A 15,232-nucleotide genomic window follows, 5' to 3' on the forward strand; every position below is an offset into this window, starting at 1 on the left:
CTCAAAACACACACCAGAAAAAAAGGATTGAATGGATGAGAAATGGAACGTTTTATGAAAGCAAACTTCTTTTTAGTTACTATTTATGGTTAGCATTTTTTTTCAGCAATAGCCAGTCAATGTATTTGCATTCCTACATTCCCTGTTATTATAGTAGCTTTAATTCCCACTTACATTGCCCCCACACAATAAAATGCATGGGTGTAATCCACTGTTAAGGTTTGTAATTTTATTAATTAACATTAGCTTCACTGATTATATATTCAATTGTATTTATTTTCTGGGAATTAGCACCTGGAAAAAACAGCTTTTTTCTGTTAAGAAGAGAAACTCCCAGCAGCAGAGTGGTGAATATGGCAAGGACATGGTATGCGAATATACGTTTAATTCTCAGATAAAAGCCAGTATTAGAATAATATACAGCACAATCCAGCTCACGTTAATGTACTGTGTAAACGGTTAACTTCATTTAATATTGTATGTGGCGTTTTCTTTTGCGGGGTCTAAATGTTCTACCAAAACTAGTTCCTTCCCAAGACTATTTAGTGTCCAAAACCACAAGTGAGTTGATTTTAAGTGCTGTATTTTATTCCACGAGTCAGGTGCACTTAAACTAAAAGCTGTCCAACCTTGATCATTCTGGATGTGTCTTCCTACTTGGCAATGCATTCATTTAGTGATACAACCCAAGAAGCTCTTACTGTACCGTGTCAACTCCACAGGCACATAGAACAGCAGACCTCTGCTGCCGTCTCTCTCTTCCTCTCCTGGTGTGTTGTATTTTAACAAGCTGTAAAAGTACCAATGCACAAACACCTCCTCATCAAGACTGACATTCCCCTAGACTCTGCCAGATGTTGAATAAGAAATGAATAACACAGAGTGAAACACACAAGTCTTGCTCTGTCAGATGCCAGACTGCTCCATGGCAGTCAGTTGATGGGTTCTTTAATGTGGGATTACATGGCTGAGTTTGGGATGCTGTCCAAAGAAACAGGTCAAAATCTGTTTCTGTTTGTCAGACAGACTGTGCACAACAAGGCAATACGCAAAGAGGGGGCTGTGCACGCTCCCTTTGAGTCAACAAAAGTACGTTCTGCTTTTTCGGTTGCTTGAGTTGTTTCAGGTCATTTTCATTTGAAAGAGGGTACTTCAGGTCTGTTTCTGCAAGTCTGCGCGTGCATCCAAGTGTGTTCATTTAACTCATCAGGGGGTTTGTCCCATTTGGAGTGTTTTGGCCAACTTATTTCTGCTTTGTCTCCATGGGAAGAGGTCAAAAGCCAATATAGAGACATGAGTCATGGCTTGTTTTGCACTTTGGCCAAATTGCCTTAGCACTGGCCTGCTCTGAGGACCATCTATGAACTATTTGTAGCTATAAAAATGAAATTAGGTTGTCAAGATAGTCCTATCGGCCGAACATACTTGTGACATGCAGCTGACTGTAAGACAGAAGCCCCTCTTTTCTCTCACACTTAAAGATCAGGGCAGTTGTAGTCTGAACATGTTAGCGGGGCTTCCCTGAATGAATTGTGTTGTGTTTTTTGTGTGTTTTTTTCCCAATGCAGGAGGAGTGCTTCCTTAACCTGGAGGCTCCCATCAGTAGGGTCTGCGGTTATGACACCCCCTTCCCTCACATCTTTGAACCCTTCTACATCCCAGACAAGTGGAAGTGCTTTGAGGCAATTAAGAAGATGATCAACTACTGAACCCCTGTCAGGTAAGAAAGCTCTTATAGCTTCCTTTGAAGGAAAGTGGCAAAGAGATATTATGTAATTTTCAAACACTTAGTGTATACTAAGGCCTGTCATCTATGGCCCTATAATCTGCATTATATATTCCAGTAATGTAGTTATGAAGACATGAAAACTGTGACCTGCCATCAGTAACAAGCAACTATCATTAGAGAGAAAATTATTCCTTTTTCTCCCACAGTCTTTTACTTAGCTGTCTAATATAATCCTCCACTAAACATATATCATTTATTCATATACCAACATAACAGGCTAATACATATTCCAGGGCTCGGTATCATATACATCTGAAATGCAGCTCTAATAACCAAGTGGAGTGTATTTTCATTCCCAGCTCACATTGGATTTTATTTGTGGAAAGATGCAACTGCTAAATGGGATAGGGGTGCTGGAAGCAAAGCCAACATCTCCACTAAATACCACATTTTTAACTACCATCAATGTCGCACTTAGGTCCACATCAGTTGCAAAAATGTATATTATTTGGACTGGGATATTAAAGCCTACATTGCATATCTTCAAACAATATCCGTTTAACATACCATCTTGCTTCTGTAAAGCCCAATTATAAAAATATCTTGCTCAGGTGTGACTGGATACATGGTGTCTCACCCAGAGTTGGAATGGCGTAACAGGAGGATTTAATAGTTCAACTTGGGTTCTGGAACATTATAATGGGCATTTTTCACTTATTTCTTACTCTGCAGATCAATTTATTAATCTATTTATTAAGAAAATTCAAAACAGTTCTCCTCAGAAGTTTAATCTTTTCGTATGTAGAACTTTACTCCTCAAAGCAGCAGGCCTGGGTTCGACTCCGACCTGCAGGCCTTTGCTGCATGCCCCCCCCCCCCCCCCCCCCCCCCCCCCCCCCCCCCCCCCCCCCCCCCCCCCCCCCCCCCCCCCCCTTCATGTCTTCATCTGTCCAGTAATGAAGGTCTAAAAATTCCCCAAAAATAATCAAAAAAAAAGAAGTTTAATATTAAGAAAGACATTTTAATAGCGCATAGGTATATATGAATGAATGATAAATGATGGTAGCCCCCAACAGTGATTTCATTCCGTTATGTTTCTTTCTTTATAAACATTATAAAAGGAGACAAGACTTTATAATAATTATTATTAGTCCTTGCGCTTAAAGATTTAAAAGTCCGTCAAGAATGTTAACCAATAATCAGGCCTCGTCTGACTCTTCCGATGAGACGCGACAATAAATCCTGCCGTTGCAAGTCCAAATGTTTGTTTGGATACACCTGGTGGTAGGAGAGACCTGTCTTGTCTTCTAATAAGCACAATTGGGGACATTCTGGTACCCAGTGTGAAGCTCGAGTGTTTTAAGGATACCGAAGCATCTGTTTTGGGTGGATTCACACCTGTGTTTAGAGCTGCCAACTTGTAATCAGACCACCCAAGACTGGTTTCAGTGCCAAGTGTTAACGGGTTCTACATGTCATATTTACTTATGAAATGTCCCACTGCTCTCTCTCACTGTAGGAATGGTTTTGTCTTCCAGTGGTTGCAGAAGGTTTAATAACCTTTGAGTTGGGAGTGTCAGCCTGCCAGATACTTTCATAATCCCTATTTCATTGTTGTTGTCATCTTGAGTTATAGCCAATCAGATGTTGGCCTTGATTAATAAGGTGGAAGGAGCCATTAATTAATAGAATGTTTAATTGAATACAACACGTTTCCTCTTCATTGCTCAACAGCCCCACACAGCTCTACTTTTCCTCCTCGTCTGCCATCCACTGTGGACCGCCAAGTTATTTCCTTTGACTTACTGAACCTCTCTCTTCTTCTAGGGGCCAACTTCTGGTAGCCCTGGACTCCATACCCGCCCTGTTCTCTCCTTATGCATCCAGTCAGTGGAGAGGGGCCAGGAAAAGACACTTTGTTAATCATCCAATCAGGAAGCAGAATTCAGATAGGCTCCATATCCCCCTGTGTATCCAGGTAATAGACTGTTACAGCTCCTCTGCATAGGGAACATCATTCTGTTGCAAGGGGAAAATGACTCCCACTTTATTTGGTGAAACTCTGCTTTCAACATAAAACACGTCATATGATTTGAGAGTTGGACACTGTGGAGGAAACGGTCTTTGATTGAATTTGTGACTGTCTGCCTCTCTGTGCTGTTACCTTTGGATGGATGTGTCCAGCTCTGCTCTAATCTTTATTTAGTTTGACATTAATTGAACCCTATTGTACTAATGTAGTGGATCTGTGGTTTTTAATTAAAATAAAGTATTAAGTATTGGTGAAAACGTTTGGTTTGGTGATTTACATTGCTTTGAATATGTTGGGATATTACAGTGTATACCAAAGTCATCAAGTTACCTGTCCTACAGTTTAGCCACTGGTCATGGGATTAGGGAAAATACAGTATATACCAGATAGGCAAATTTAATAAATCGCCAGGACATGTTGTACTGCATTAGATTTACAGTACTTTTTTTGTATCCAAATCTTCAAAAATGAAGAGCTAACATTCAGTTGAAGTAGCATTTTGGTTTAAATATGTCAAATTTGAAAACTAAAGAAACGTTATATCATGGCCACTGTGCAAACTTTTGTTCTGCTGTAAAGTTTTAAAGGTGCCCTGCCACATGTATTTCATGACTTTGTGGTAATGTCTGAAGTCCTACCATGGAATCTGTAACTTGGTTACCATGGTCACCTTGTTTCAAACCATTCAAGTGTGGTATAGAGAGCCTGCAGGAAGAGTCACCAAGCTCCATTTGGGCCATTTCTCATTAATATTCAATGAGCTTAGCTGCTTGACTCTTATTGGCTAACAGCTAGCTAATGAGAGCCTGGCTATCAGCATCCTTTATCCAGGTCATGAATATTAATGAGCTCAAGCAACATGATGTCAAACTGACCAGCTGTTGTGATTGGTCTGATTTCTCTTCTTATTTCTTTTCAGTGGCTAGAAATGACAGAGGAGGTAGCAGTTCATCACACACACACACACATTTGGACCTAACATATGTCAACTAGTGCTGTCAAACGATTAAAATATAATTTTTATTTATAGTATCACTTCATAAGAAGAGTTATGTCTCGACACTTGGATCTCGATCTAGGTCTAGAACACTCTAGAATTAACCAGGACCTAACAGTTCTAGTAATCCCCAAGCAGGGTGTTACAGGACGTAGCAGGATGTAACAGGGCATCTCAGGACCTGCAGCAGGACCACGGCAACAGCTGCAACCATGGTTTTGGAGCCTCCTTGATCCAAGGAAAAATGCTGGGGGTAAAAGAACATAAGGACACCGGGGATCGACTAACCAGAGCTAGGTTAGTAACAACCATTGCTGGGACATTGATGCATAGAAAGGGAAAGATAAAGGAGAGAGGAGCTCAGTGTGTCAAAGGAAGGAAGTCGCCAGGAGTCTAGAACAATTACAGCAGAACTAAGAGAGACAGGGTAAAGAGGACGCTGGTTGGGCTAGAACTCTCCCCAACTGGATCGGGCTGTACGGCCCAGTCTCCCTCTAGCTTGATTATATTATTGATTATATGGTAAATGATCCCGATCAATGTATCATTACACCACTATTTAAAAGTTTACTTTGGATTCTGGAACATTATAAAAACTTTTTACCCTTTTTTGTCTCTCCAGACCAAATGATTAATGGAATAATTAAGAAAATGACATATTTAGACCTTGTTGCATATGTTACATGCCAGTTTTTACACAAGCATCCTTGTATTTGTTGATGTAATTTGACTACTGTGTACAACCTTATGGTCATTTATTCCTCAAGCAGTTTTCAGCCTGCGGGGAATGAATAATCAGCCGGCTAATGAAACATTTACAGTGGAAGCACAAGACAGAGCAGCGAGACCAGATGGCCCCGTGCCTCCAGGTCTAAGCTTTTAATTTGCGTCTCAAGTGCTGAACTCAACCCATCAGTGGAGTTTAGGAGAAAGGTGAGAATGACTTCAAAGTGCCAGTAATGAATTATGAGGGGGATGTTTTCCCCATGGCACAGACTGGGCTTTGGAAGAGTAGGATGGCTTAAATCTAGATGCGGTCACCAGAGAGTCCTATGATTTGGTCCCATGTGGAGAATCTTCCGATAAGATCACAAACGTTTCTCAGTTTGTACTTATTCCTTGTGCGTTATTTAAAAATATGTTTTTGAGTATAGAAGTCAAGATGTGTGTGGCAGTGCGCTGCTTGAGTAACTGCTTTTAATATGTATATATATATATATATATTTCAGTTTTTGAAAGTGATGGGAACGGCTTTGAGTGCAGTAGAAGAGAACTGCATCATGGATGTTTTGGATAATTAATTAAACCAGTTGACAGCATGCATTTTGAGTTGTGGCTTATTAAAATAAATGCATCTAGAATGGTTGTCATATATGGTTATCGTGCATCTAGAATGCTCTAGAAACTGTGGTTTCATGGTAACTGACCAGTCCAGATCTTTCCTATTGACCTTTTCAAAGGGGGACATTTAATTGAGTTTTTCAGTTACAATTCATCGATACTAAACAGCAAAACCAATCAAGGCATATCAATAAGTACAAATAGGTATTTGAAGAGAGTCCAAATGTAGATGTTAGTGGAATGTTTTACTGCTGTGGTAACACACCGACTCCCATCATGGTGTATAAGGAAAAAAAGAATAATATTAAGGAGTGACGAAGGGAGACATTTCTAAATATTTTCTTGGATTGGCTTAAAGCTGGAATGTGCTGGATCTAACACTCTATGCCAAATACTCTCTCCCTGTTTCTCATAACTACTGAGATATGTTGGACTCCAGCTTAGCTTGCCAGTGAGACACCTATCCTAACGTTTGTGCAGTTTTCAACACCCAAAATCAGTAGTCACAAGCGAGAGAGCAAAGATTCAGGTGGTTTAACCCCAGTCCCCCTATTAGCGTGTATCTGCTAAATTCTTGTAAAGTTTCAGGATTCTCAGCACTCTCCACCACAAACCCTGGTCCAAATGTAAAGATAAAGTCCCGTCTGTCATTTTGGTCTGGGTGAAAGCAGGGCCTTTAACCACGGCGGGGAGGCGGCCCCTCTTTAGGGCGGGGTGGCAAAGATGACCTCTGCTTGGTAAGACAGCCATAATAGCATCTGTGCTCCGACAGTGTGTCATTACACACTATATTTACATGAAACACACAAAACCAGGGGTGGTAGGTCACGATGTGAAGCTACGGGGGGGGTGAAGATGCTCTGGTGCACGTCGAACCGCACAACCAGAGATTACTGAATATTATAGAACCGCTCGGCCTGTAATGTGGCCTCTTGTGCATTTTGATGGTTTTAAGGGGTTGTTTTACAGCATCGTTACACATCCGTAGGATTGTATTTATTCAACATCCATTGGATGTTTTATTTTGATAGCTAATTATAATACGTAGACTGGGATAGTCTTTCATGCGGTTAAAGGGGAAAATTATTATGATGGTGCAATAAATGATGTGTGGCGGACTAAGACAAAATGCTAGTTTTTTCAGTTCAGGAGAACTCAGTGTCATTTTCTTACATTGTTGCAATAATTGAATAAGAAACTCTTTCCTGACAAACACGTTCTCTTTCGCTGATGGGAGAAACACTACAGGGTTTATTGAAAATAGCAGATGAGCTGTCCTCTGTATATCTGTGCCCTGGATTTTGACACTTCAGATTTACCAATTGGTTTCATCACAGAGTCACAGTCTAGACCTGCTCTTTTAGGAAAAGCACAATGAGGTAACTGTTGTGATTTGGCGCTATATACAGTAAATAACATTCAAATTGAAACCTTACCATATTTGTGTAATACATAGCTGCAGGTATGACTGCTGGCACTGCCTTTGTCAGTCATCCCCTCGCCTTAGCCTTGCTGTTATATCCTCTAAAGTTATCCTTTTTTATGTTTTTTGGGGGGCTTTTTCCCTTTTTTATAGTAGATAGGGATGAAAGGGGGAGAGAGATGGGGGATGAAACGCAGCAGAGGGCCGCAGGTTGGATTCAAACCCGCTGCAGGACTCAGCCTACATGGGGCGAACGCTCTTACTGGGGGAGCTAGAGGCCCCCCCCACCCCTCCAAAGTTATCCTTAGCTATGATCTTCATAATAATTCAAAGTCTCTTTGTCCACATGGGATTTCTAAGTAGAGATTTATGGGTCAACTAAATCAAAAGCCGTTCCCCCCGCGACTGTTGCACGCACACACGCACACACGCACACACACACACACACACACACACACCCACAAACACACACAACAACAACAAAAAACTGCAGAGATGTACAGGATGACTTAATTTGAGTACAGCTATATTATTGTAGAATGTAGATGCAATGATAAATTAAAGTCCCATAAGTACTTTATCAAACCATATGAATGTGTGTCCAAGCCCAGGATAGGACATGATGCCTTTATGCTGGATTATTAAGGTGGGCCCCCCTACTAGGCCTACGTAAACGAGTAGGCTACCATGAATTGGACACAGTAACTCCTGTTTTTCACCTGTATGAGACAAAATAAGTGGCTGGTAAAAAGTAACAGTGGCGGGTGGTCCAAAAAGTTAACTTCAGGCCCTTGTGATGAGCTCAGGAGCAGTAGCTAGGGTGTTGGGTTGGGAACCACAGGGTTTCTGGTTCAAGTATAGCGCTGGACTGGTAGCTGAAGAGGTGCCAGTTCACCACCTGAGCACTATCAAGGGGCTCTTGAGCATGGCACCGAACCCCCAACTGCCCGGGGCGCCTTTCCATGGACAGCCCCCCCACTCTTTAGTGCATGTATGGGTACTGAGCATGTGTGTGTAGTTCAGGTCTGTGTGAAATAACAAAAGAGTGAAAACATTGTAATTTCCCCTTGTGGGATTAAAAAAGGATCCATTATTATTATTATCATTATTAATACATGACCCCGTACAGCATGAGACAAGAAAGAGATAAAAGGCCTGAACTACACACAGTATGGAAGTATGGAATAACGTCAATTTAACTGCTACAATACTTGGAATAAATCATGTTTTTAACCTTTCTTTAAAATGTCACACATACATTTGCAGGATCAAATTCTTATGTATTGTTTTTTCAATGTACAAAACTCGGACTTAGGACATAATGAATCTAGACAGGACAAATGCTTTTTTACTGCCTCCTGATGGGGAGATCACAACAAAGAGCCTTTGTTGGACTTTTGGAGTTTATTTCTTTGTACTGAAGCCAATTCTTCACTTGGAATTGTGTGGTTCTAGAATAGATGGAGTGTTCGTGATACAAATCTTTTTCTTTTTTTTTCTCTACACAGAACCATCTGAGAAGCAGTTTTTTTGGAAAAGGGCAGGCACTTTCAAAAAAATACTTGGCAGTTGATTCGACCATCTATCTATCAAACTCTAGCAGAAACCATTCGAGAGAAGAGCGACAAGAGCTTCTCAATCGAGAAAGCCTTCAATGCCGTTCTTTGCTCTCCAGTTCAGAATGCAGCATCAAAGCTTAGATCGGGCCCAAAAGACCAAGCTGGCCTTACCTGGCCCGGCCCGGCCCAGCCCAGCCCGGCCTGGCCCGACAAATTAACTGTAATTATGAGCCCGAGCCTGAATTCAACCTGACAGTTTTTTTCTCACCTACACTTCGGAGTTGTTTGGACGACAGAAATCTGTTTAGGATTAGTTTAATCCACAATCCGTCGTTCCAGAGTTTTTTTTGTGAATGTTGCAGGCAGAAATCCTTGATTTTGCGGCACATTTTCTTAAAAAGTGCAATGAAATATGCAGGATATTTTTGCAAATTTGGCAATGAAATTGTGGGAACTTGCAAAAACTGCTGTTTGACGAAATCGCTGTTGGACATTATTTGTCGTAATTACGTCACTTCATAACGTTCCCATGGTAACATTTTTTTAACTTTCTGATAAGATACAAGTGACTTTTTTACAATGAAAACAATATTGAAATCATGCAAGCCCTGCATCATTTTGCATGAAAATCTGCAATTTATGTGTTGAAAGTGCAGCTTATTTGAAAAAAATGCGCCCCCTTATATGTATAGGTACTGAGCATGTGTGTGAAGTTCAGGCCTGTGTGTAATAACAACAGAGAGAAAACATTGGAATTTTCCTTTGTGGGATTAAAAAAGGATCCATTATATTGTTATTATCATTTTTAACACATGACCCATTACAGCATGAAGCCAGAAAGAGATAGTATGGAATAATGTCAACACAGCTGCCATAATACTTGATAAAATGCTGGAAAAATAAAGTTTTTAACATTTCTCCAAAATGTCTCACATGAGGTGTGTGAGTGGAGAAGACGCTGCGCATGACACATGTTGCATTTTGTAACTTTATAGCCTAACTTGTGCAACTTTGTACATATTAGTTACTTGTTCCCAAAAATATAGGCTATATAATATTTCTGATCATGGCATAGGTTTGTCCCCACCCATTTAGGCTAATAAAGAAAGAATCTAGACTCTAACAACCATACTACCACCATTGTTGTTTTGACTACTACTTTGAGAGTAGAACGGACATTTCCGTTCAAATCAACATAGCAGGACGGTCGGAGTGGCCGCCATTTTGTTTTTGCCATTGCAAAGAACAGGCACAAATCTTAAGACTCACGGCAAAACTTTTCTGAACCATAGTATATCATGTGAATGTTCAGGCATACATTCAATGTACTGTCTATAAACTACTGCTCTTATGTGATGTGTGTATTCGCCTTTAAAAACACAAACTCCACTGTATGTCTCCTAGAATCACAAGGGACGGATGGAGAACACCGGCTGTTTTTACTCCATTTACCCAAAGCTTCATTACCCCATCAAACATTTACCGACACATACACTCACACACACACACACACACACACACGTTCACTGCACAGCATGTAGCCTACTGTTTGGGTTTCCAAGCTGTGGTCCACTGCCTCTTTAAGCCCAGCAGAGCACTCAGCTCTGAAACACAAAACACATGTAAATCCGCCTGTCTGACTATCAGACATTTTCCCCTTACATAATGGATGTTTCCTTCATTATCAGCATCGGTGTCTTTACAAAAACCAACCAGGTGAGGGTTGGTTTTAATCCCGACCGTCGGGGGGCTGAAAGGTGGTTCCTAAGGCCGGATGGTGAGGTTGAGGGAGGGCGTTTTGACGTTTGGTGCTTGTGTACCAATGACATCCTGTCCGACACAGAGGGCAGGTTAGTCTCATCTGACGTTAATGGGGCTAATTAGTGTGGCAAGGAAATCATTTCCAATCCTAATTGAAGGAGTGTTGCATGTCGGGCTTGCACGCTTCCACTCTCCATGGCAAACTGGGAGTCTGTTCCAGAGTCTGGGATGATGTTTTGTTCCCCACTAAACAAGGCCAGCAATTCCTTTCCCCAGCTTGGTGAAAGCAACAAGTTATTGTCTGTGAAAGTTGATACGACCCAAATGTGGACCATCTGTCCAGGTCCGACTGTGAGGGGTTTGTGAAGCTCGCAGTTGAGTTTTGTAGAACCCGAAAACGGCCACGGGGGTCAGTTTGGATTGAAATGTGCTGGGGACAGAGAGGAGTTCAGAAGGGCTGGGGACAGAGACGCATTCATTTGGTTTTTGTCTTTCGCGCAGGTCCTGTTTTGAAAGACGCTGTAGCTTACTAATGTAATTGAATAAAACCGTCTCGAAAACGTGATCATGTGATGATGTCCGACACGTTTTACAAAGAAGAAAGTCTTCAGAAAGCGTTGGACATATGAGTCTCTAAGAACCACTTGGACGATTGTGCTGAGAAGTACATTACCTTATTTATCTTTTATTTTAATGTTTTTTGTTTTCATACAAACTAAGACTACTACTATGTTTGGCTTCAGGTATCCATGTAGCACGTTGACAGTGTGACATGATGGGACTCAGAGAGAGGAGCTACATGTAGCCGGTCTGGGTCCGCCCTGTGGGAATAGAGACATTTTTGTGGATTTGTTGGCATCTGTCGCTCAAGAATGATGTGTTATGAACTATATTTATTTGGCCTAAATTGAGCTTACAGGGACACTGAACCCTATTTGCACTAAGTAACTTTAAATTCATATTGTTCATGTCACTGTTTTCGCCACAATACATCCTCCTGCTACTGACATTTGCACTAGTCACTGTCTAATAATGATTTTTAATTTTCCATTGCACATACTTTGTATTGCACATACTTATATTTATACTGTTTCTCTTTTTACTTGTTTTATGTCTCAATGTAATCTCACTCATCTCTATATTGTGGATGTGCAGTTGAATGACTATACATTCTAAATTGTGAGGTTTTCAAGACAAGTGGTGGTTACGAAATGAGTGATGATGAAATGTGATAGGGACGCGTCCCCACCGTCCCCCACGGCCCCACTGTCTCCCCTGTCCCCCCCCGTCCCCAGCAAAATCGACGCCTATGCAAAAGGCTTTTTGTAAAGTACACCATAGTTATTTGTGAGATTATGTCATTATCGGTTGAACTGGGTCCTTTGGGACAAGGGACAGACCCAGGCTCTTGGTGGGCGGTGTCTGACGGGCCTGTTGGGGGGCGGGGGGATGCGTTAAAGGATATATCCTGATCAAAAGTAACTCCTAGATTGCTGACAGTGCTGTAGGCCAGGGCAATACCATCTAGAGTAGATATAACCCTTTATAAAGTTTGGAGGTGTTGAGGGCCCAGCACAATAACTTCTAATAATACGATTGTAGGTCATGCAGTATTTTACATCGTTTACGCATCACAGCTAATGGCAGTGCTACATCACCTGTTAATTAAAACATATTGATCATGTCTAGTAATGGAGTGGTAACCACGGGTAACTCTTCTTTAAGTAGCCTCATTGGAATGGGGTCTAAGAGACAGGTAGATGGCTTAGCTGATAAACCTTTGACATTCCTTTTTGACGGTCTGTAGAAGAAAAGCAGTCAAAGCACACAGTATTTTGATAGACAACCGTTAATCCCGCCCCTCGGATTGAGCCCTGCCATTGGGGAACTCCCGAACCCAACACCTTGATGTGGGTCTGGCTTTTCAGGCTAGGACAAAGTGAGACTAGCATCCAATCAAATAACATGTGTGTAGACGTTATCTTTATATCAATACAAATAACACAATAGACATCAGGGCACTTATAGACTTTTGCATCATCATTACACACAGTCCATAGTAGTATCTCACCTTATCGTGGTCACTGCATTTCTGTGAGTGATTTTTAATTTTAATTTTTTAGTTTTTTTTTAATGTATGTGTGATATAAGTGTGTATATTTGTGATAAATGTGTGTATATGTGTGTGATAAATGTGTGTATATGTGTGATATATGTGTAATATATGTGTGTATATGTGTGATTTATGTGTGTATAAGTGTAATATATGTGTGATATATGTGTGATACATGTGTGTGTATATGTGTGATTTATGTGTGTATATGTGTGATTTATGTGTGTATATGTGTAATATGTGTGTATATGTGTGATACATGTGTGTATATGTGTGATTTATGTGTGCATATGTGTGTATATGCATGATATATGTGTGATATATATGTGTATATATATATATATATATTTATATGTATGTATATATGTTTGTTGTGTTATGGTTGTCTTGCTACTGGATGCCTAAATTTACTTTGGGATGAACAAAATATCTATCTATCTATCTATCTATCTATCTATCTATCTATCTATCTAGCTGGTTATTCTTCAAGTCAAACTCTGCAATGTGCTGTTATGCTTTGAAATTGTTGCTGGTCACATATTTGAATACTGAAACATGCTAGTCCGGGCTTGTGGCATGGCTTCCATTTTTCAGCCCTCCACGCACTCATTTTTCAGAAGAAAAAAAAACCCACTTGTAGACACAGAGCACTTAATTCACTCTTGGTTCCCAGATGTGTCAGATGTGCCGTTGAGCGGCGGTGCTGAAGGATCTCAAGGAACGCTATTTTGCAGGGAGGGAAGAGAGGAGTCATAAGAGTTCAGTGAGGGTGAAATGTGTGAACAGTAAAACCTTCACCTTCCTGGAGGCTGAGTCAGAGCACTTCTATCTGAGCTGGGAGCAGAGGAGCAGTGAATGACAGGCAATCTGCTGACCCTGCACCCTGCTGAGATCACACTAGACCAGGAAATTAGATCAGGACCCTTCCGGTACTACTAACAGACCATAATATGAACAACAATCTCTCGGAGTACATGCCTTTACTGTCTGAGATGCCAGGATTATTGCAGAAGTGTGGGTGTAGCAGAAATGCAAAATAGAATCTAACTTTTTGTGACATATAATACGAATGTATAATCTGTCATTTGATGCCTTTTGGAGATTCTTTTCTTGGCTTCTTTGTGCACATTAATGCATATTTCTTTGAGCCCCACTGTATCTGTTGTGTGGGTGAGGAGACATCCAAACGTTTTGCAACGAATCCCCACATTACCAAGGTTTGCAAATTCACTTAAACATACCCTGCCACATGTATTTTGTGACTTTGTGGTAATGTCTGAAGTCCTACCATGGACTCTGTAACTTGGTTACCGTGGTTACCTTGTTTCAAGCCATTCTAGAGTGGTATAGAAAGCCTGCAGGAAGACTCAGCTCCGCTATCAGCATCCTTTACCCAGCTCATGAATATTAATGAGCTCAGGCAGCTTGATGTCAGACTGACCAGCTGTTGTGATTGGTCTGATTTCTCCTCTTATTTCTTTTCAGTGGCTAGAGCTGACAGAGGAGGTAGCAGTTCATCCTCACACAAACACACACACACACACACACACGGACCTAACATATTTAAAAAATGCAAGTAAAAACGGTTTTGTGTGGCAGGGCACCTTTAAATAATGTGTCAGTCCGGAAATGCGGTTAAGTTGAGCAGAATTTAAGATCCGAAAGAGAACGTCTTTGTCATGCAGCGCCAAGTTTCCTAAGAGGCTTGTCAAAAGAAATTGAATCAGGCGGGGAATTTCACACACACACACACACACACACACACACACACAAGCACGCGCACACACACACACACATTTAAGTAAATTCCACATCATTTCCTTGGGATATCTCATAAGCAGGGGCACCCAGAATCTGTGGACCCAAAGTTTTCTTCTTCATCAGAAAAGCAGTCCACAAAACTCTGTTGATTTTTCTTCTGGATCACTGAAAACGGTGTAAAAGAAAATAAATTAAAAACAAATCATTTGGGTCTGCTCATAATATATATCAGCATAATAAAGGTTTTCTCAGGGAATGTGTCACACAGAATGATACGAATGCATGGCAACAATTGTGGATCATACATTTATTTAATTTAAGAAGATCACTCATTTATGAATTCAATTTTGACACTCTGTAACATATTAGCTATCGGTGTGACAACAATTTAGTCTCGGGGGGTAACGGCCAATATGTTGGGGACTCCGGTGTAGCCCGTGCAAACACAACTCCACATGTCTCTGTGTCTGATGGATGTGTAAATGGAAAACTAATTTACAGCTTGATCTGCTATCA

At 40.9% G+C, this 15,232-nt stretch overlaps 1 protein-coding gene across 2 annotated transcripts in view; it reads left to right on the plus strand.

The window, feature by feature from the left end:
- bckdhb (branched chain keto acid dehydrogenase E1 subunit beta) overlaps positions 1-14,836 on the plus strand; it is a 61,657-nt gene extending 46,821 nt beyond the window's left edge. The window contains exons 10-12 of one of the 2 annotated variants that reach the window (XR_004657017.1): positions 1,569-1,720; positions 3,557-3,595; positions 14,824-14,836. Coding sequence is in view for 1 of the 2 variants with exons in the window: in XM_034874445.1 (XP_034730336.1) it covers positions 1,569-1,709 (141 nt within the window). In the remaining variant the exon portion in view is untranslated. Of the gene's footprint in view, positions 1-1,568; positions 1,721-3,556; positions 4,020-14,823 lie in introns of those variants that run through there. The other variant, XM_034874445.1, reaches the window with a different exon arrangement.
- The last annotated feature ends 396 nt before the right edge of the window (positions 14,837-15,232 follow it).

Source organism: Etheostoma cragini, chromosome 6 (genome assembly GCF_013103735.1).
Source record: "Etheostoma cragini isolate CJK2018 chromosome 6, CSU_Ecrag_1.0, whole genome shotgun sequence".
In the NCBI taxonomy this organism is placed as follows: domain Eukaryota; kingdom Metazoa; phylum Chordata; class Actinopteri; order Perciformes; family Percidae; genus Etheostoma; species Etheostoma cragini.